Source organism: Equus quagga, chromosome 12 (genome assembly GCF_021613505.1).
Source record: "Equus quagga isolate Etosha38 chromosome 12, UCLA_HA_Equagga_1.0, whole genome shotgun sequence".
Lineage (NCBI taxonomy): Eukaryota > Metazoa > Chordata > Mammalia > Perissodactyla > Equidae > Equus > Equus quagga.
In genome coordinates, this window is record NC_060278.1 from 5,549,778 (window position 1) to 5,572,620 (window position 22,843).

General features: G+C 38.4%; 1 protein-coding gene across 5 annotated transcripts in view; it reads left to right on the plus strand.

Annotated features, from left to right (window-relative positions):
- ZNF438 (zinc finger protein 438) overlaps window positions 1-22,843 on the plus strand; it is a 185,180-nt gene that overhangs the window by 153,938 nt on the left and 8,399 nt on the right. For 4 of the 5 annotated variants that reach the window (XM_046679420.1, XM_046679419.1, XM_046679421.1 and 1 more), the window contains one exon: window positions 16,956-17,036. In XM_046679420.1, the coding sequence (XP_046535376.1) occupies window positions 16,956-17,036 (81 nt within the window). Of the gene's footprint in view, window positions 1-15,486; window positions 16,061-16,955; window positions 17,037-22,843 lie in introns of those variants that run through there. The other variant, XM_046679422.1, reaches the window with a different exon arrangement.

Sequence of the window (22,843 nt, forward strand, 5' to 3'; positions counted from 1 at the left end):
GAGGAGATGACATTTGCTCAGCACAAGATGTGAGTTTAAAGCTAGGAAAGAACTAGAGGAAACTAATTAGAAATTCTAGTGCCTTCTATTTAAATGTTTTCTAATTTTGGATGAAGAGATTTAATATTGTAATATCACTCTGAGGATAATTTGTACTATATTAAAAGCTTTTCATTATAATTTAGTATTGTCATTATTCCTGTCTGTGTGAAAGTATTACATTTAGAATCTCCAGAACTTCATTAGACTTATTTTGGTACAATTTTCTATCTTCTCATGCATTCAGGATTTGGGGATTTATGGTTTTCCCATAACTTTATTTTTTTGTTTGTTGTTTTCCAAATGATAAGCTAATAGAAATATAAGAACGGATATTTTGTGTTGGAAAATAGCAAATTGTAGCAAGTGATAAACCATGTTTTTGAAAAAAAGGCATGAAAACAACATCATAAGGTAAACTACAGTTGTTGTAACTTCCACTTGAAATTTGTTGAAGGAAAGACAAAACTGATACAGTGATTGGAAATGCAAGTGAATTTATATACCTGCCAGATAAGGAAACACACAAGTGAGCAATTTTGCCAAATAGTTCTCTGACAGGAACAATTTATGTTTTTTTGTGCCAGAAAGAAGTTCACTGTGGTTGATGCCAATTAAGGATTGAAGTTTGCACCTTGAAAAGGGCAGGATGAACTTTAAGTCCCCACACAATTGGTTAAGATAAGTCCCAGTTCATTGCTCAAGAAAGAGTTTTCGTTCAAGTGCAGGGAGGCTGTGTTTTCCTGGAGGCGTTCAGAGTTCTCGAGCCGTGCACCATGCAGTTGTGCCGTTTCCTCGGCAAGTGTGCTGCAAGTCGAAGGTCTTCCTATACAAGTCTTCTGACACTTTTCTCAGCTCCGTTCTAATATTGGTATTGATTGGTATTGTTTAAACATAGTTTTCAAATTGTGAGTGCTATTTTTATTCAATGAGACTAATAATAAATGAGGGTGAGAAGACAGCAGAGGCTTTGAGGCAAGACCCAGTGGGTCTGAGTGACCCCTTTGGAACCATGGCAGTTAGTGAGTATGCGCTGCACAGCTCCTACTAGTTCTCTAAACCTGTACATTATTTAAGTGTGAAGCCATGGCCATTACTGTCTATCATGTGAATTCAGAGTTGGATCTGTAAAAAGAAAAAACCTGGATTTTCTGATTCAATAAAATGTTTTTAAAATAATTATGGCACAGCCTAAAAATATATTCTCATTTCTTATAGACGTAAAAATATATACTTACATCTTTCAGACATAAATGTTTTGGTATTAGTGAATATAGCATTTTAGAACTCAGATAAGGAACACTTGGGGTTTCTAGTTAATATTCATATTTTTTTAAAGTTTAGAAAAATGATCTTACTTATTTACACTCCGAGTATCAGTTAGGTTCTTTATAAACTTCCTGATGAATTTTCTGTCTTTGGTAGTGGTTTTTCAAATGCATATAAAATTTTGTTGAAAATGCTTTAAACTCTCAAATGTTTTTTTAAAAACATCATATTACTTAGTTGCTGTGAAAACATTTTAATCTTTGCTTTTTACTGAAACACCAAGCTGGAGTTCTCAGGTGTATGTGTTCATTTAACAAATGTTTATTGTCTTTGGAGAGGCAGTGAGCAAGGAGCAAAGGAGAAAAAGGGAAAACCAAACTAAGCTCTGCTCTCCTACAGCTCAGCTTCAGTTAATAAAGCCGGGCTGCCTGTCCAAGCAGGAGTTTACTTTTTATGAGGATTTAACCTAAAAATGGCTTCTCTTGTTATCAAACTACAGTTTCACTCTTTCAAACGTGGTATTCAAGCTGTTTGTTGAGCTCCTTTCCTATTTTCTCTTCTCGTCCTCCCCCTTGGTTTCCTCCACTCTCCTCTCAGTCCCATGAAAGAACACAAAGCTAAGAGCTGGACGCTTGAGCACTGGTTATTCTTCTGCCCTTCTTTTTAGGCTCTGTGATCTTGGCTAAATCAGTGAGCCTCAGTCCCTCTCTCTTTCAAATGGGGATAATTATTCTTGCCCTGAAATAGTCAAATGAGATAAGTACAGTCGATTCTTGTCATTCACAGTAGTTACATCCTATAAAGTCACCGTGAACACTGAATTAGCTAACACTGACCCATCGCTTCTAGGGCAAATACACGGTTAGGCTCCTGTGAGCCTCTGATCACAACACAACATTTTCATCAACTATCAATGCAGAACCCAGCTTTATATGTGTTTCTGTTTAAAGACACCTCATTTAATATATATTGTCGATTCCTTAATACTGAACCCGACAGACACAGCATTATAACTCAAGCCTGAACAGAGCTTGTCGAACACATATTTTTCCATAAGGCACATCATAGTCTTCTTATGCTTAGGAACACGGGATAGCATGTCAGCACTATACTTGAAGGCTACTTTAAATGGTGAAATCAGCAACAAAAAGGAAAAAAATGCAAAAAATGTGGCACTAAATAGACCACAAAAAGGACACTTATTTATAGTAGAAGAGCTGAAACAAGGCAGAGCATTGGCCACTGCTGAGAAATGCACATCGAGTGACTCAGATTTTTTGCCTGTGCATGTCCAAAAATGACCACGAAAGTGCCACCAGTATCGATTTGGGGATTACAAGTAAATTTTAGCAAGCAGGTGAATTCACAAATACAGAATCTGTGAATAATGAGGATTAACTGATGAATACACCTTGTAAACTCTTTTAAAGCACAATATAAATCTCAGAATAATTTGCAGAATAAAACTTATTTGGGGTAACATTTAACTCAGATATAATAACTTTATAAAAAGTTGATATTATCAGTGTCAAGTTAATAAAGTAGTCTATTATTTAAAAGTGACCACAAGTTCTTAGCTCAGTAAGCTGCAAAGACAACTGCTATTGCAAATTCTTTAGCTCTTCAACCCTCACATTGAATGCACAGTAGCAAGGAGAACCACTGTAATTTGATACTTTGCATTTTAGTGGTTAACATGGCTTTGTGACCTCATTATTGGGAGAAAAAAAACATTCCCTATGCATTACCAAAATATTATGTTTCCAAATATGTGACATTCATATGGAAACATTTTGATCGTAACTAGTGTGTAAATACTGTTCTTGGACTTTGGGTACCATTTTATGTTGCAGACCAAGTACAAATTGACATTTTCAAGCTGGTTTTGGTTAACTCCTTAATGTTGGAAATTGGAACTTTCCAATGTAATAACCTCTACAAAATACCACTGTGGAATATTAGTGCGTTATGCTGTTGACAGAAGTACAAATGGAAAACATGCACGTATCTATAGAAATTTATGTGTAGAACAAAATGAAAATGACCTGGGTGGCCTAAAACTTTTTAGGTAGACCTTATACTGGAAGTCATTTTCCTATTTTGAGATAAACTACTAGAGTTTGGAATATTCTTATTAGTAAAATCAGATTATGAGTATTCTTGTTGTTTGAAATAGCCATATTTCCACTGCTTAAAAAGCAGGCTACTAATCATATAATCTTCTCGGGCACATATCAATGTCAGTGTGACCATTTGGCAGCAGTTTCTCAGAAACTCCAATTAACCATGTAAATATATTTCATAGCATCACATCTCACTTTGTCAGAACCCGTGCTGCCTTTATATCATTAACATAAATGCAGGTGCAAATAGCATTTAGGAACTTTGATAGAAAGCAGTTGGAGGCATTTCACTGTGGGACACAACACTTTCAGATTGTGTACATCTGTTCAAATAATGTATCCAGCCCCAGTGACATGAACACAAGGATGAAAACATCTGCCCCTGAGACCATTTGCCATATAGCAGATGCTTACATCTTTATTTATGCAGATGGTTTGTGTGATGAGTTGAGCAGGGATAAAAGCAAAGAAGTTTGACAGGAGTATTTAAGATATTACACAAGCCAAAAATATAGGCTAAGCATTTTTTGTTTATAAAGATCTAATACTAATAGGAATAGAAATCCATAAATCCAGTAATGCTTTTAATAGAGTAAGCGTATTGTTCTTGTCTTTAAACTAATTGGCACCAAAATCCTAAAAACATTTATAGAAATTCCAACATTCATCTTACACTAGAAACAGCAGCTTATGATTATTTTGGTTTTAACAAGGTAATTAAAAATGATTTTGAATGCATTTTGTTGAAAGGAGGGTCTTTAAAAACAGTGCTTTATTTTGAAAAAAGACTGTATACTACCAAGAGAATCTTATGATGATATTTCTTAAATATTTTTAAGATTTTTGTCAAGGATTTTATTATACGTAAGCTGTATTCTAACATTTCCAACTAGTGATATTTTAATTATAATTGATATTTTCATTAAGATAAACTGCCTTTAAATACTTTATTTTGGAAACTCTGTCCTGTGGATCTGTCATATTATATTCTCATGGGAAACAAAGGTGAAGGAAACAAAAACTTATCAACCAAAAGCAAGACATTTCCAGATTTGTTTTAAACAACAAAAAAATCTTAGAATCTCAAAAGAGCTGGGACCTTAGATTTCATCTGGTTCAACAGTTCTCAAACTTTTTAGGTTCATGACCCCTCTACAATCTTAAGAATTATTGAGGACACTACCGGTGACAGCATCATGGCAGCATGAGTTGCTCCTTTTGTCTCTCTCCTCTCCATTACAACCAGTAGGACATCTGTAGACCAAGATAGGATCCTCTATACAGCACAGCAGAACACCTGACAGATCCATACATCGATACATCTGAGGGTGGGTGGACTGGACCTCATGAAGGCAATGGAACTAGGGGAGCTGTGGCAGTGGCCCCCAAGACCGGAGGCTCCAGGAACTGTGGTGGCGCCCATGAACAGAGGCTTTAGGGACCATAGCAATGCCTGTGAATGGAGGCCTCAGGAACTGAAGAAGCACACATACCTGGAGGCATCATGAACCACTACAGCATCTGCAACCCAGCCCCCTCCCCCTCCTCCAGCAGCAGCAGTGGACCTGCAACCCTGGCCCTCCTGGCAACGGGGTCTGCATCCAAGACCCTGGTATCTCAGCAGTGGCAGCAGTGCCTGAGACCAGAGCTTCCAGGAACCACTGTGGCATCTACAACTGGAGGCTTCAGGAACCACAGTAGTGCCTGTGACCCAGGGACAACTCCATGGCAGTGCTGGCAGCACCTGCACTGCCAGCCTGTCCAGCAGCAGTGGTGGCAAAACCTGTGAACCCAGCACCCCCAACAGCCGTGGTTCCAGCACCCCCAAAAAACCCAAGAGCAGCAACAGGAGCAGCAACAGAAGCATCAGCCCCCTGGCCAGAGTAGCACCCAAAGCTGCAGAGAGCCTGGTAGCAGCAGCTCCCCCCCAAATGATAGCATCACCTATGAACCCACCAACACCAGATTTGGTGCCCATGACGCCAGTTCCCATCTCACCATCTCCCACCCCTTCTCATGGTGGGGAAACCCACGATCCAGGTGACCCCAGAAACAGCAGAGGCCCTCCCCAGCCTGCTGACCCCAGTGCCAAAAGCAATGACTGCGGCGACACCAGCAGCAACAAGGTGTAAGCAACCTCAGAGGCACAAGCTGCACAACGGAGGGCACTGATGACACCTCTAGCAGAGGCAGTGGAGGGTGGAAATCACTGGCTCTCATATACAACCAGAAGTAGCTCAGAATCAAAATAAACAAAGGCTTACCTAAATAAAAAATTTGTAGTTCACTACTACAAATGTGCTGGCAGAGGTCAACAACTCATCAAGTACCATGAAAAATTATGGTAACATGGTATCACAAAAAGAAAATGACAGATCTCCAGAAACCAAACTTGAAGTCATGGAACATTGCAATCTGATAGAGGATTCAAAATAGCTGTCATGAAGAAACTCAATGAGCTACAAGAAAACTCATAAAGACAGTCCAACAAGCTCAGGAATAAAATTAGTGAACAGAAGGAGTACTTCGTCAAAGAGATTGAAACTCTTGAAAAGAAGCAAACAGAAATTCTAGAGATGAAGAACGCAATAAATGAAATGAAGAAAATGGTAGAAAGCATTGGAAATAGAGCAGACCATATGGAAGAGAGAATTAGCAAGCTCAAAGATAGAAATCTAAAAACGATTCAGGTGGGAGACAGAATTAAGATTTTTAAAAAATGAAAAAATTCTACAAGAAATATTTGACTCCATTAGAAGAAGCAACAAAAGGATAATGGGTATCCCAGAAGACAAAGAGAGGGAGAAGGGAGCAGAAAGCTTATTTAAAGAAATAATAGCTGAGAACTTCCCAAACCTGGGGAAGGAACTGGATGTACAAGACATGAAGCTAATAGAACACCTAATTATCTCAATGCAAAAAGACCTCTCCAAGACACATTATATTAAAACTCCCAAAGGTCAATGATTAAAAGAAGAATATTAAAGCAGCCAGGGTAAAAATAACATTAACCTACCAGGGAACCCCCATTAGGCTATCAGCAGATTTCTCAGCAGAAACTCTACAGGCCAGTAGAGAGTGGAATGATATGTTCAAAATATTAAAGGATAAAAATTGTCAGCCAAGAATACTTAATCTAGGAAAGTTATCTTTCCAATATAAAGGAGGAATAAAGGCTTTCCTGGACAAACAAAAGCTGCTGCAGTTTATTGCCTCTAGACCTGTCTTATGAGAAATGTTGAAAAGAGCTCTTATACCTGGAATGAAAAGGCAAAGGTGTACAAAGTTTTAAGCAAGGTGATAAAGAGACATACAGAATCAGAAAATTGAAGCTCTATATCAGAATAGGTTAGTAAATATTTAATTATAACAATAAGGGTTAAAGGGAAAGGAAGTATTAAAAACCATAACCAGTTCAATGTGATAACAAACTCACAAAAAGGGATAATTTGTGACAAAAAAGACATGGAAGAGGAAGAGTAAAAGGACAGAACCTGCATATGCAAATGAAGATAAGCTGCTATCAGCAGAAAAAGAACTATCTCATCTATGAGACCTTTTATACAAACCTGATGGTAACCACAAAAGAAAAACTCAGAACAGAGTTACAAAACATAAAAAAGGAGGAAACTGAGAAACACATCACAGAAAACCACCAAACTGAAATGTCAGACAGGAACATAAGGAAAAAGAAACAATAAAAATATAGATCAAGAAATATAGAGCCAGAAAATAAAAGATAAAATGGCAGTACTGTCGTTATATATCAGTAATCACCCTAAATGTAAATGAATAGAATTCACCAATCAAGAGACACAGAATGGCTAGATGAATTAAAAAACAAGACCCAACAATATGCTGCCTCCAGGAGACCCGTCTCAGCTCTAAAAACAAACATAGGCTCAAAGTGAAGGGATAGAAGACTTTCCAAGCAAATGGCAACCAAAAGAAAGTGGGTATAGCCATACTTATTTCAGACAAAATAGACTTCAAGCCTAAAAAGGTAAGAAAAGACAAAGATGGACCATATTTAATGATAAAGGGGACAATCCATCAAGAAGACATAGGATTTACTAATATATATGTATCTAGCATAGCAGCACCAAAGTATATAAAGCAATTATTAACAAATCTAAAGGGAGAAATTGACAGCAACACAATAACAATAGAAGACTTTAATACTCCACTTACATCAGTGGATAGACAAAGTCAACAAAGAAACTTTGGCCTTAAATGAAACATTAGACCAGTTGGACTTAATAGATATATATAGAAGATTCCATCCAAAAGCAGCAGAATACACATTCTTCTCAAGTGCACATGGAACATTCTCAAAGATAGACCTTATGTTGGGAAGCAAAACAAGTCTCAATACATTTAAGAAGATTGAAATCATATCAAGCATCTTTTCCAAACACAATGTTATGAAACTAGAAATCAACTACAAGAAGAAAGCTGGAAAAATCACAAATTTTTGTGAAGAAGAAAGATGGAAAAATCACTAAAGAATATGCTACTGAAGAAGTATTGGATCAGTGAAGAAATCAAAAGAGAAATAAAAAAATACATGGAGACAAATGAGAAGGAAAACGCAATATACCAAAGTCTATGAAATGCAGCAAAAGTAGTACTAAAAGTAAAGTTTATAGCAATATAGGCCTACCTCAAGAAATAAGAAAAGTCTCAAATAAACAATCTAACATTACACCTAAAGGAACTAGAAAAAAAGAACAAATGAAGCCCAAAGTCAGTAGAAGGAAGGAAACAATAAAAATCAGAGCAGAAATAAAGGAAATAGAGACTAAAAAGACAATAGGAAAGATCAATGAAACTAAGAGCTGTTGTTTGAAAAGATAGGCAAAATTGACAACCTTTAGCTAGACTCACTAAGAAAAAAAGAGAGAAGCCTCAAATAAAATCAGAAACAAAAGAGAAATTATAATGGGTACCACAGAAATACAAAGGATTATAAGAGAATACTATGAAAAGCTACATGCCAACAAATTGAGTAACCTAGAATGGATAAGTGGAATGGATAATTGTTAGAATAATACAATCTCTCAAAACTGAATCTGGAAGAAATAGAGAATCTGAATAGACTGATCACTAGTAAGGAGATGGAAACAAAATCAAAAACCTCCCAAAATACTGAAGTCCAGGACCAGTCAGCTTCCCCAGTGAATCCTACCAAACATTCAAAGATTTAATACCTATCCTTCAGAAACTCTTCCAAAACTTTGAAGAGGAGGAGATGCTTCCTAACTCATTTTATGAGGCCAGCATTACCTTGATACCAAAATCAGACAAGGATAACAGAAAAAAAGAAAATTACAGGCCAACATCGCTGAAGAACATAGATGCAAAAATCCTCAACAAAATCTTAGCAAATTGAATATAACAGTACATTAAAAGGATCATACACCACGATCAAGTGGGATTATTCCAGGGATACAGGGATGGTTCACCATCCACAAATCAATCAACTTGATACACCACATTAACAAAATGAAGAATAAAAATTACATGATCACCTCAATAGATGCAGAGACACCATTTGACAAGATTCAGCATCCATTTATGATAAACTGTGTATGGAAGGAAAGTAATTCAACATAATAAGGCCATATACAACAAACCCACAGCTAACATCATACTCAATGATGAAAAATTGAAAGCTATCCCTCTAAGAACAGGAACAAGACAAGGATGCCCACTCTTGCCACTCTTATTCAACATAGTTTTGGAAGTCCTAGACAAGAAAAAGAAATAAAACATATCCAAATTGAAAAGGAAGAAGTAGAACTGTCACTATTCGTAGATGACATGATTTTATATGTAGAAAAACCTAAAGAATCTACCAAAAAACTATTACAAATAATAAACAAGCACAGTAAAGTGGCAGGGTACAAAATCAACATACAAAAATTAGTTATGTTTCTATACACTAACAACAAACTAGGAGAAAGAGAAATCAAAAATACAATCCCATTTACAATTGCAACAAAAGGAATAAAATACTTAGGAATAAATTTTAATCAAGGAGGTAAAAGACCTGTACACTGAAAGGTATAAGACGTTGAAAGAAATCGAAGACGACGCAACGAAATGGAAAGATATCCCATGCTCATGGATTGGAAGAATAAACATAGTTAAAATGTCCCTATTACCTAAAGCAATCTGCAGATTAATGCAATCCCTATCAAAATCCCAATATTTTTCATGGAAATAGAAGAATCCTAAAATTTATATGAAACAACGAAAGATCCTGAATATCCAAAGCCATCCTGAGAAGAAAGAACAAAGCTCAAGGTATCACATTCCCTGATTTCAAAGTATACTGCAAAGCTAGAGCAATTGAAACAGCATAGTACTGACAGAAAAACAGACACACAGATCAATGGAACAGAATTGAGAGCCCAGAAATGAACCCACACGTTTAGGGACAGCTAATTTTCAATAAAGGAATCAAGAACATACAATGGGGAAAGGAAAGTGTTTTCAATAAATGATGTTGGGAAAACTGGACAGGCACATACAAAAGAGTGAAAGTAGGGGCTGGTCCAGTGGCATAGTGGTGAAGCTCATGTACTACGCTTCAGCGGCCTGGGGTTTGTGAGTTCATATCCAAAGTGTGGACCTACACACCGCTCATCAAACCATGCTGTGGCAGCATCCCATGTAAAAAGTGGAGGAAGATTGGCATAGATGTTAGCTCAAGGACGATGTCCCTCAAGCAAAAAGAGGAGGATTGGCAACAGATGTTTGCTCGGGGCCAGTCTTCCTCACCAAAAAAAAAAGAATGAAAGTAGACCACTGTCTTACACCATACACAAAAATTAACTCAAAATGGATTAAAGACTTGAATGTAAGACCTGAAACCATGAAACTCCTAGAAGAAAACATAGGCAGTACACTCTTGGACATCCATCTTAGCAATATCTTTTTGAATATGTCTCCTCAGGCAAGGGGAATGAAAGAAAAAATAAGTAAATGGGACTACATCAAACTAAAAAGCTTCTGCACAGAAGAGGAAAACATCAACAAAATGAAAAGACAGCTTACCAATTGGGAGACAATAGTTGCAAATCATATATCTAGTAAAGGGTTAATATCTAAAATATACAAAGAACTCCTAGAACTCAACAAAAAAAAAACAAACAGACAACCCAATAAAAAAATGTGAAGGGAATCTGAATAGACATTTTTCCAAAGAGGATACACAGACGGCCAACAGGTACATGAAAAGATGTTCAGCATCACTAAGTATTAGGGAAATGCAAATCAAAACCACAATGAGATATCACCTCATGCCTATCAGAATGGCTATTATTGAAAAGTCAAGAAATAACAAGTGTAGGAAAAGATGTGGAGAACAGGGATCCCTCATATTCTACTGGTGGGAATGTAAATTAGTGCAGCCATATGGAAAACAAAATGTAGATTCCTCAAAAAATTAAAAGTAGAACTAGCATATGATCCAGCTATTCCACTTCTGGGTGTTTATCCAAAGAACACGAAAAAACTAATTCAAAAAGATTATGTACCCCTATGTTTATTGCAGCATTATTCACAATAGCCACGACTTGGAAACAACCTAAGTGCCCATCAAGAGATGAATGGATAAAGAAGATATATATATGCAGTGGAATACTACTCAGCCATAAAAAAGGATAAAATCCAGACATTTGTGACAACATGGATAGACCTTGAAGGTATTATGCTAAGCAAAATAAGTCACATAGAGAAAGACAAACTACGTGATTTCACGCATATGCGGAAGATAAACATATAGACAAAGAGAACAGAGTAGTGGTTACCAGAGGGAAAGGGGGATGAGGGTAGGGCAAAAGGGATATAGAGACACATATGTATGGTGATGGATGGCAAGTAAGCTTTTGGTGGTGAACACAGTGCCCTCCATACAGAAGTCAAAATAAATGATGTACATGTGAAATTTATATAATGTTATAAACCAAAGTTACCTCAATTTAAAAAAATAAAAACTTACCTTCGATCAAGTAAAAAAAAGATAGGCAATCATCAGGCAAAAGTATTCTTCATGAATATAAAGGATTTACAACATGATTTCTTTAAACATTGAACTCTCCTACCACGTTTCAACACATTATTAAACTTAAAATAGGATTTTAAGTTTCTGTGGAGATTTTGTCTAACACAATTAATATAGAAAATAAGGTATTTCCTCCAAAAAAATTATTGAGGACTCTAAAGAACATTTGTTTATGTCAGTTATATCTATTTGATATTTGCCATATTCAAGATTATAAACTGAAAAAATATATATTTGTGAATTCATTTTAAAATAATAATAAGCTTATTAAAGCTTAACATAAATAACATATTTAATGTAATTGGCTCTATTTTCCAAAAGAAAACCCAGTGAGAATGGCATTGACTTAACGTTTTTTACAAGTATCTTTAAAGTCTGGCTTCATGAAAACAATTGGAGTCTCATATCTGGTCCTGCATTCAGTGTGTTGTGATACATTGTTTATGTTGAAGTATTTGAAGAAAATCCAGCTTTACAGTAGCTGGGAAAGGAGGGACTATATTAATAGTCTTTTCAGATAATTGTGGATATTTTTCTTTGCTACTATACCAAAACATGTCAGATAACTATAGCTGACTTTAAATGAATCAGGTAACTTCTTAGAGTTGTAATGTGGAATTTGAAATTATGTCACTGTACTTCTTGTGTCCTGTTACATTTTGGTCTGTCTTACGCTTGAATGAGTCTTTTACCCATCCATGTAAAATCAGGCATTGGGCATTGAGAAAACATTAGTTCACTGAGTTATGCAGATCTTCTGTAAGTGTCATTTTAGACACTATTTTTAAAATCATATTTGTTAATGTAACCACCAGTCTCATCTGAAAAACCATTAAGCACTGGGAAGCTTTAAGCTCCTGGTGACAGATTCGAGTTTTCCCAAATTCTAACTGCGGCTTGAAAGAATGATTTTTATCCCTGGCAAGTTACTGTCAGATGTTTTTTCTCATAATAACAGGCTCCATTCGTTCACTTTTGAGAAAATGTCTGCCAAATACCCAAGTCTATGTTCTTTCAACATATGTCTGTCAGATGTTCTTTCAAGTAAGAATGGTATTCCATGAAAAAAGCAGCTAATTCCGCTCCACAGCTCAAACAGTTGACTGCACAAGTGCTTTTCCTCAGGGCAACCGTCATACGGCAGAAGTGCTCGATGAGTGGGAGCCTTTTCATCACACAGAATCTTAAAAAGGCATGTGAGGATCAAGGTGGAATAAAACTAAAACTTTATACTGCTTTTTCGTTGTTCTGCTGAGTGAGTGTGGTGGTGAAGAACGCAGCTGCTGTCACTGCCTTCATTCAGGCTAAGGTGCCAGAGCACGTGTGCCCTTTGTCTCTTTTGCCCATCACTGCATGTGTAAAGGTGAACGCCATGGAGAAGGCAAATGACGTCTTAATATTCATACAAAAATAGAGTGTTGGGACCCTCCCCAGAGTTTGCAGACCATGCTTTGAGAAACAATCTAGTGTGATCCTCTCTTACTAAAGTGGAGGAGCTAAGGCCAAAAGGATTATTATCTTGCTCAGGCTCATTCCAGTAGTAAATGGAAGACCCAAAGCCGCCTCTGCTCTGTTTCTTACAGGTAATGCAATTTGTCTTGTTTTCCCTGAGGAACTGCCTGCCCCACCCCTCAAAAAAGGAAAATTCCCCAGATCTGAACAGTATCCCACAGCACCCATGTTTTTTCAAGTTTACTAAAGGGGCAGGACTTGCCACATAAAGAATTTAGAAATTCTTTCAGCATTTGTAGACTTTTTCATTCAGTCCTAGTGTTCTCCAATGACCCCAGTTTTAGAAACAAATGGGATAGGATTCGAACATATCTAGGAAATTTATATTATATGCAGAATTATTAAAGACCTGAGTAATGATTTTTTTTCCATCATTTTTGCTTATCATAAAAGAACTTTTTGTCAGTCCCTAAAAGTGTTAATAGGGGCCGGCCCCGTGGCCAAGTGGTTAAGTTTGCGCACTCCGCTTCGGCGGCCCAGTGTTTTCGCTGGTTCGGATCCTGGGCGCAGGCATGGCACTGCTCATCAGGCCATGCTGAGGCAGCCTCCCACATGCCACAACTAGAGGACTCACAACTAAGATATATGGCTATGTACTGGGGGGATTTGGGGAGAGAAAGCAAAAAAAAAAAGATCGGCAACAGTCGTTAGCTCGGGTGCCAATCTTAAAAAAAAGTGTTAATAAATTTATTGTGTAATTGTTCCTTTAAAAAAGTTACATTTGGCATAAGCCTGATTTCTTCACCAGGAGCTCTGTAAAAGAAGGCTGCTCATGTGAGAGCCTGGCTTTTAAGCACTAGGGCATTGCAAAGGGACTCACTCCGTGTAAATTTCATTAACTGCCTCTCCAGCAACCGTGCTATAGATTCCTGTTAAAAAAGGAAGCTCTCCCTCTCTGGACAGTTAGGCTCTCTGATTGGAAAAGCTTAGTCAAAAAGATCTTTATTTTCTCCACATAGAGATGGCTTATGTGGCACTCACCAGCCACTCGAGGAGATTGACATATAAATGGAATAACTGCAGAACACTTTTGAGAGTTCAGTGTATTGGAATGGAAGGAGAACAGCTTTGGTGCCAGAGAGACCTGGGTTCAAATCCAACTCTCACCAGCTTTGTGACCTTGCAAGAAATAATTCAGTTTCCACCTCTGTAGACTGGAGATGTTAATGTCAGGAGCTGGTAGAGGATTAAGTGAGATACTACGTTAAGCACTGCGTCTGACTCCTGACACAGGGACTTGCAGTACTTCATCATGGAGTTTAGAGTTTGAGAGGTTGAGGAAAGAATAGGAGTTGATGAGCAGAAACAGGAACATATACACTATCTACAGTAAATTTTCTCATGAGGAAAAGGAGATAGGACAGTAACTTAAGGAGGAGATCAAGCCCAAGGACTCTATTGTTGTTTTGCGTGTGTTGTGTGTGTGTGTGTGTGTGTGTGTTCAGCTAAAACAAAGAAGAAAACGACAATACAGTTGAGAGTTCACACATTTAGTAGTTAATATACTGTGCAACTGCATGTACCAGACACATATCTAGGGACTGGGGACCCGGCAGTGGACAGAACAAGCCCCAGCTTTCTTGGAGCTTACATTCCAGTGGGAGGAGACAGAGAATATAATCTCGTTATAAGGATAAGTGCCATGAGGACAATTAAAGCAGAGAAAGAAAGGAGCAAGCGATTGCAGGGGGCTGAGCAGCTGCTTTTAGATAGGATGGTCAGGGACGGCCTCCCTAATCGCTGGGGAGCCCACTGGTGGTACAGGGTCCCTGAGGCAGTGCGAGGGCCTGCGGATAAGTGTGGGGTCCAGAACAGGGTTGGGAATACTCCATTTCCTTACTCTGAGATGCACATTTTAATGTTTCAGGACTTGAGGTGGATGTTGCATAGAATGATAGGGCTTCTCACTCCTCACCCTCCCCCACCCCAGAAAAGGTAAATTTATTTGTGTTGTATAATTAAAGAAGAGAGTGTAGAAATAGAAAGAAGCCATGGTGAATGAGTTCCTACTTGAGGACCTCTCTGTTCTCCATGAGGTTTTAGTCACTTCAGGCTGCTGTAACAAAGTGCCAGTGGCTTACAAACAACAAAAACTTATTTCTCCTGTTCTTGAGGCTAAAAGCCCAGGATCAGGGTAGCGGCATGGTCAGGTTCTGGTGAGAGCCCTCTTCTGGGTTGCAGACTGCCATCTCTCCTTGTATCCTCACATGGCGGAGAGAGGGTGAGAGACTTCTCTGGGGTCTTTTTATAAGGATACTAATCCCATTCATGAGGGCTCCACCCTCATGATCTAATTACCTCCCAAAGGCCTCACCTCCAAATACCATTACACTGGGGATTAGGATTTCAACATATGAATGTTGAGGGGACACAAATATTCATTCCATTGCAAAGTCAATGCCAAAAAACAATGGCAAGAGAAAGAGCTGTGGGGCTCGGTGGGGTAAGGTGGGGGTCGGGTAGAAGGAGAAACCTGGGCTAGCTCCAGTGAGGAAGTGAGGGGAGCCTGTTAGGGAGAAGACGCACATTGTGGAGTAGGTCTGCAGTTCGAGACTGGAAACCGTAAATGTGTAATGCTGTCCAGTGTTCACAGTGGTTAGATTTCTCCAGCACTAGGCAGCAGGCAGCAGGAGTGGAAAGCACAGGGTGGAGCCGCTCAGGGTAGGTGCTGTAGGAAGACAGCAGTGGTGTGAACCCACAATATTCTGGGGATGTGCATGGATGATCAGCCATGAAGCCAGCTCCAGAACCAGAAGTACCTCCCCATGTGCACGTGTACAAACGTGCACAGCTTCAAGGAAAAGAGAAGGCAGGCAGGTGGACTGCGAATCGTTCCATCTCTAAAGGAAAATGGAGAGTTAACTCTTACATGCTCCTAACCTGTAAATGAGAGTAAATGTTTCCTTCAACCAGGTTTTGAAGTTGTCACCCTAAGAACAATAAAGGTATTAATGGAGGAGAAGCCAGGCAGAATTCAGAAGAAAAGGAGTCCATAGTGGTCCACAACTTTCAAACTCTGATGACTTCGCTCTTTGTAGTAGCTCAGGTCAGCATCGATTACATGAGCTGTACCTCAGAATCTGTGTATGCCGGTTAACTCATACAGCCTCACAAAGGCAACCACCACAAATCCAGTTACCTCAGCACCAGTCAGTGCCTGGTGCTTCATCGTCTTTTTCTTTACTTTCTTCAAAGTGTCAGTATTGTAGGGGGTCTCTCTATGTTAAGGTAAGGTGTGCCTTGATTAAAGAAGTAACAGTCAAGACTTACCAAGCAGGAGTTTTAGGGAATAATTATTGATATAACAAAGGAATACATGGTCTGAAGTCATACTTACAAATCATGAATTATTTGACATAAAAGCTGAGGTACAGGAAAACTTGCAGCAAAAAATGTTATAAATCACTGTGAGTTGAAGATAAATCAGAAGTGAAGATGAAGCATCTGTAAAACTATGCTATAAAGCAGTGGAACAATTATTTCAGTTTTTAAGTTGCACTTTACACACTCAAAAATGCCTGTTGTATGTATATAAAGTAAATCTACTTTTGAAATTACAGTATAAAAATAAGAATATCTTTGTGATTCTAGTCCCTTGCTCTTAATTATGCTGTTTTTGAAACATTGTGGTCTTTCCCACTTTAGTTTCATAATCCTGGTGTTTTGACCGAAGGCAAGAACCTTCCAACCTTCTGTGTGTGTCCTAGTTTAATTGTTCCAACTGACTACACATTCTGGTGCTGAAACCTTATCTTTCTGTTTATCCCATGAAGGAAAAGGTTTTCTTCACCAACTGTCATTTTGTTAGTCATCCCAGATGCTTAACTGTTCCAACTGATATTGAAATAGAAGATTAAAAAAGAAGGGGCTGCTTTGTAATTTGTTGGTGGAAGATTTCTTGCTGTGAGATATCTGTGCAGCTTACTGCAGCTCTTTTGCAGGAGATGTTTCCATGCTCACCAGGCCTGAGAAGCAGCTGAAACAGAAAATGTCAGAATCTCCTGGAAAGACAGTGTGCACAGGTATTTGTTATGGGTGATAGCATGTCAAATGAAGTGATTCTCTGCTTTTACCTTGATGAAGTTCAGTTAACAAGCTCTTCTCAATTTCAGCTCTCTGACTCAACTGAATATTAACAGTTCTAGTAATGTTAACAGCAAAATGAATAATGGGAGGATGGCGTTAATAAAGTATTTCAAAAGTTTCTCTTTGTCTTGCTTTGTGTTCCCCATAGATCATTAGCTCTTGGTTAAATTTTTGTGTTACTCAGTCATTCGTAGATTTGGGTAAAAATACAAGATTGATTGTTTTATAATAACGAATAAAATCTTGTGTATGTAACAATTTTGTTTTTACAAAAAGATAACTTTATCTTTCTAAATGTATTAAAAATAAAAATATTTCATCTAGCTTTCAACTCTTTTTCATCAGAAGCACTTGAAATTAAAAACAATTCCTCCCAGAAATAAGGACTGATAAAAGGGGGATTCATTAAAATGAAGGGGAAATTCATTGAAATTGAAAATTATGAAAATATATTTTAAATGATAGAGCTTTTTCAGTTTTATTTTCATTTGGGACATTGTATGGCTCAAAAAGAATAATTAGTTACTTGGATTTAACAAACCACATTATGTTATTTTTTTCTTTTATTGCCATTTATATTTTAGGTAAATAGCTTTTAAATTCTTCCATAAAGAATGCTTGTTTCTTCTTGCTTTATAATATATTACATATCTAATTTATTCAGCTTTATGGGCTGCAGTACCTCTTTTGGTGCCAAACTTTTCTTTCTATATTCAAGCTATCCTGATTTCCTCCACAAAATACTGAAATCTGCAAGAAAGTGCTTTCAAAATTCAGGTTGTCTTGCCCCTACCCTCTGTGAGAGTCCACATGTTTTCTCTTCTGAATGGAGAAATCACACAGCCATTGCTCTCACCGTCCTCCAGAGATGTGACCAGCATCCTTAGTCCTACTCTAGGCCCCATTCCTCACAAGGCCACTGAGACCTGGGCTCACTCCTACTCCATGAACTGTCTACGAGGGTGGGTGCCTTCTTTCCTGCTAGGTTTGAGAGCAACAACAATTAGCATCAATACTCAATATAAAGAAAAGGAGGGAAGAGTGTCCCCATAAAACAGCTCTTTAAAATGCACATGTTAACTCCTATTCACTAGAATTGTTCATCTGATTAGCACCTTGTCAACTGAGTTGCAAAAATTGGGGACAGGGAGTAAGAGAGCCTAATAGGATGGATCAGATGTAGGGAAAGTTGAACTCCCAGAGTGGATGGCAGGGGAGAGGCATGAAAGAAAAAATGCTTTATGATTTTATCAGGAGCGTTATTCACAAGCAATAGCCATTTCTTCCCTCTTACCTTCATTTACCTCTCAAAAAAGAAACACCAGTTTAAGGATTCAGTACTATTTCCGTATGATTCCATGTCAGGAACCTCATACTTTTTGCCAAGAGAAAGTGGAAAACCAGTGTCTGCTGAGCACCAACTTGTGGTAGGCACTACCCTGGCACCTTCAGGGGTACTTTTTCCATTTAATCCTGACAGTGACCTTTGTAGCCAGATACTTTTATGCCCATTTCATAAATGAGAACATTTAGGCTCAAAGAGTGACTTTCCCAAGCCACAGGACAGAGCCAGGAGTTGAAACCACGTCTGTCTGAACCCCAAACCCATGCTCCTTCCACTGGAGACTGTGACAGTGGCCATAACGATGCATAGTAGCTTACCATCAGCATGTAGAGGTGGGAAGAGCCCTGGGAGTCACATGGGCCAAGGTCTGAGTTTCAGCGCTGTTACTTACCAGCTCCAAAATCTTTATCTGTAAAATGTACATAACAGTAATTCCTAACTCAGGTTATTGTAAGGATTAAATGAGATAATGCATGTAAAATATTTTGCTCAGCATCTGACACATAAAATATTCCCTATCATTGGAATCATGTTTAAGAAACAGTATTGGTAAGTGCCAGGAAATAAAGAAACCCTGGTGCTCAGAAAGCAGGAATTCCCTTTCTTGCTAAACCGGGAGGTAACTTCACTGTTTGGCAAGACAGCTCTCAGAGGCCCGTGCTGAATGGAAGGTGCCTGGGTATCACTGGTGTTTTTACAGGAGGAAGGGCAGGGAGCTAGCTCAGAGGAGAGCAAGTATGCCAAGGAGAATGGGCAAAACTAGACTCGCAATACAAGATACCCAGTTGGGAATGTGTTTATTTCCTTTATATAGTGTCAAATTTCCTGAAATTTGTGCCCCAGATGTAATGACTCTTGGAGGTCTTAGTGCTACAGATATGGGCACTAGAAATGATATTTGGCATCCTGAGCCCTTAGAAACAAAAGAACACTTGTGCTTGTTGCCAGTACATTTTACAGGGCGCTCACTACGGTCCACGCTCAATAAATTCTGTTGACTCTGTTGCCACAGAGGCTGGACAGTGCCCTGGGGAGAGGGTAGGCAGTGGCTAAATGTGTTTATAGGTTTTTCAGCAAGATTAAGTTGAGCTCCCTTGTGTTTTGAGGCATTTCTTTTATCTCAGACTTCTCCAGAGTTTATCATATTTGTTTTAACCAGAGACCATCTTGGGAAACAGTTTGAACCCAAACTGGAATTTATTATTTGAAAGCCAAGTGGGAGGGAGAACAGGGATGCCAACAAATAAAACTGAAAATAGAGTTTTTCAGTTGAATAAAATTAAAACCTAAATAACACCTAAAAATTTTGGCTCTTTTGTGGCTAAGACTTGGCAGCACTTTTGTTCTGAGCCTGGATCCAGGAAGCCTGTTTCAGGAGCAAGGAGTCTGTCTCCTGCCCTACCTGCTCTCTTCTCCGTGCTCAGCAGTAGGCCTGTGAATCCCAACAGATGGAATAAAGGAACTCTGCCCAAGCCAACAAAGGGACGACCAGGAATAACTTTGTTTCAAAGCAACGAAGTAGGCCTTGGTTCTGCCAGTGGAAATCAGGAAGGGAGTTGTTTGTGGCCGTCTAGAGAATTGCCTGCCGAATGTACTTGTCTCTTAATATTGTCCATGCCAGCTGTGTTGTGAAACGGTTTGATCAAGCTGGCATAGGTGTAGGCACTTAGTACCCTTGAGCCCTCATTCTTCCTTCTGCGGCCTCTGCCCTGCAGCCATATCCATCAGATCACGTGTTTTGGTGGTGATGGAGGAGGGGGACCCACATTGCACTTTCTCTAAACAAATCTCTGGCAAGCTTATTAGATTTGTCAGAATCCTATGGATAGTAAATGGCAAATTCAACTCTAAAAATCTGCTTTCATCTTAGAATGACTATTAATTTTTCATGAGTTCTGTCTAATAAGCAGGCTTTCAGAAAGAAAGTATCAGTTAATGGTAATCAAAGTTTTAGGATATGACAAGCCATTTCTATTGCAAATTTTCTGTTTTTTCTCCTTAAAATTCAGAAATAATATTATACTTTGGAATTAATTAGGGCAACTTTATATTATAATTTTCCTCCTTTTGAGGGGAGTGTGAAAGAGAAGGTTATTGCTTCGAATTGTAATGGGACAGATCCAGGTTGGGTCGACTTTAGCTTAACTTCCTTAAGCCTCATTTTTCTTAATCTGTGAAAGGAGAAAAATAATATTTATTTGCAGAGTTTGTGTGAGAGTTCAATGAAAAGACCCAGCGTGGATTCTAGACCATAATATGGACTCTATCCTCCTCATTTCCCTTTAATCCACAGTTAGATCAATTTATCACCAACTGTAAATGTCACTTTTCAAAATAGTTTTTTAAATATGCTTAACATATTAAAAACAGCCCACATTTAAAATCCTAAGTATTCGCATTGTATAATTGTGCAAAATTAATTTTACAGAGTGAGCCCTTTATGTTTTCAGTTAATAAAAATCCACGTTTAGTGCCTGAGAGTCCTTTCCGTCTCTTTAACTGTGTTATGGGTGATTTTGCAGGATTTCCAGAAATTATGAACGTCAGTGGAAATCTCTCCTTCCTATTTAGTGCACAGTTCTATGAGATCCGTAATTTAGTAGGTGACAGGCGAGGGTTTAGATCACACTGTCTGAAAGGCCTTGTAAATGTGTAGTGGAATAAACCGCTGTTGTAGCCACACTGCCAAGAAAGACTTCCTACAGTCCTACCATCTTAGCGTTTTAAAAATTTAATGGCATTTTCAGCTTCTCTAAAGACTCCTATTGTTCAAAATATTTTAAAAAGAAAAAAAAAAAAACCCTGTAGTTATTCTAACATAAGTGACCTTTATTGCAAATTGCCTTGTTTTATCCTAAAGAGCCAAATATTTGGACGAATAATTCTCAGGACTCAATTGTCCTTAGGAGGTAATGAGCTCTCATACTTCTCAGTGCTTAACTTTGGGGGCTAGTTATGTACTGCCTGTCAGATTATTAGATTGCTTCCCTTATTATTAGCAATTCTTGTCATTAAGTAGGCAAAGAAAATAGAAAACGTGAGCCACTCTCAGTGTGTAATCTAGATACAGTCATTTATGCAGACACACTTACCCGTCACAGATATCCCAAAAGAAACCCCTTTTTAAAATCGATTCAAAATGGAGACTTTTGTTTTCCTTTTATTCATTCAACAAATATTTATAAACACATCCTGTGTGCCAGGCACAGAGAGTGGAAAGTAAGGATTTTTCCCATCCTGACCTTTTAGTGCTCCTCAGTGCCCTCACCCTGAAGGTCACCACTAATACTAGTTTCTTTTGTTTCCTTTAAGAGATATTCTGTGCATACATAGGAATATATTTGTGTGTATATCTCAGTGTTTTTGTTAAATGCAAGTGATAGCATACTATAAGTGTCGCATCTTGGAGAGTGTTTCATATCAGTCCAACTCATTCTTCTTTTCTACTGCTACATGATATTATGTGATGGTTGGATGATTATTTTATTAGTACCCTGTTGCAGGACATTTAAATAATTCCTAGGGGTACTTTATTCTTCTGTGTTTGTGGCCTTGCCTCTTTCTCCCACCTTGCATTTCTTGTAATACATCAATATCATTCCCCATCACTTCATTCTGTTAAAAATGAACCCAAAGCAGCCAATTATTTTAACTGCAAAATGAGTTTATTTGGGAAAAACCAAAGAATTGCAATTCAGGACCTGCATGCTTGCCATAGGCAAGTCCAACAATCAAAGGAGAAGAACATTATTTTATAGGGAAAAAGGAGGAAATTGGGAACGGTTGTTTTGAATGAAAATCCATTGGAGAAAAGCAAGAATTCAGGGTGGTAATGGTTTCTCATTGGCTGAGTTGCTGGGGTCGTCATTTCTATTTGGGATGTAATGCACATTTCTTCCTGTTGGGGTCTGTAATTGATGATTCTTCCTGTTGATGACTTCTTTTTGTTGGGTCTATAATTGACTGTCTTTCCTGTAATTGACCTCCAGTGGTACTGCATGAGAGCTCCCCCTTCTGCCTGGGAAATGGGACTCAATACCACCCTCATGGAGACTGTCACCCTTGTATGTACTTCCCAGTAGATCCAAGCGAGCCTGAGTACATTGAATTTACCCTCAAAGGCCTTATCTTTTCACCCCACAGATTTCTTGTGATTAGCTCTTGATTATTGGTCATGAAGCCAACTGATAAGCTCTTCTACCCCAGTATACCCTTCTTTAAATGGCAGGGAACTTGAGGAGAAGGAGTGGTGTGGCAGCCTCCACACCTGTCGTCTGGGAGTCTGTGGTTTCAGGTTGCCAAGGCTGCTCACTGAGCAGTGTTCTCCCCTGCTGGGGAAGCTAGTTACCCTAACGAGATTCCCTTGGTCCCAGACCACAGCCTCCGTTTCCTTTGAAC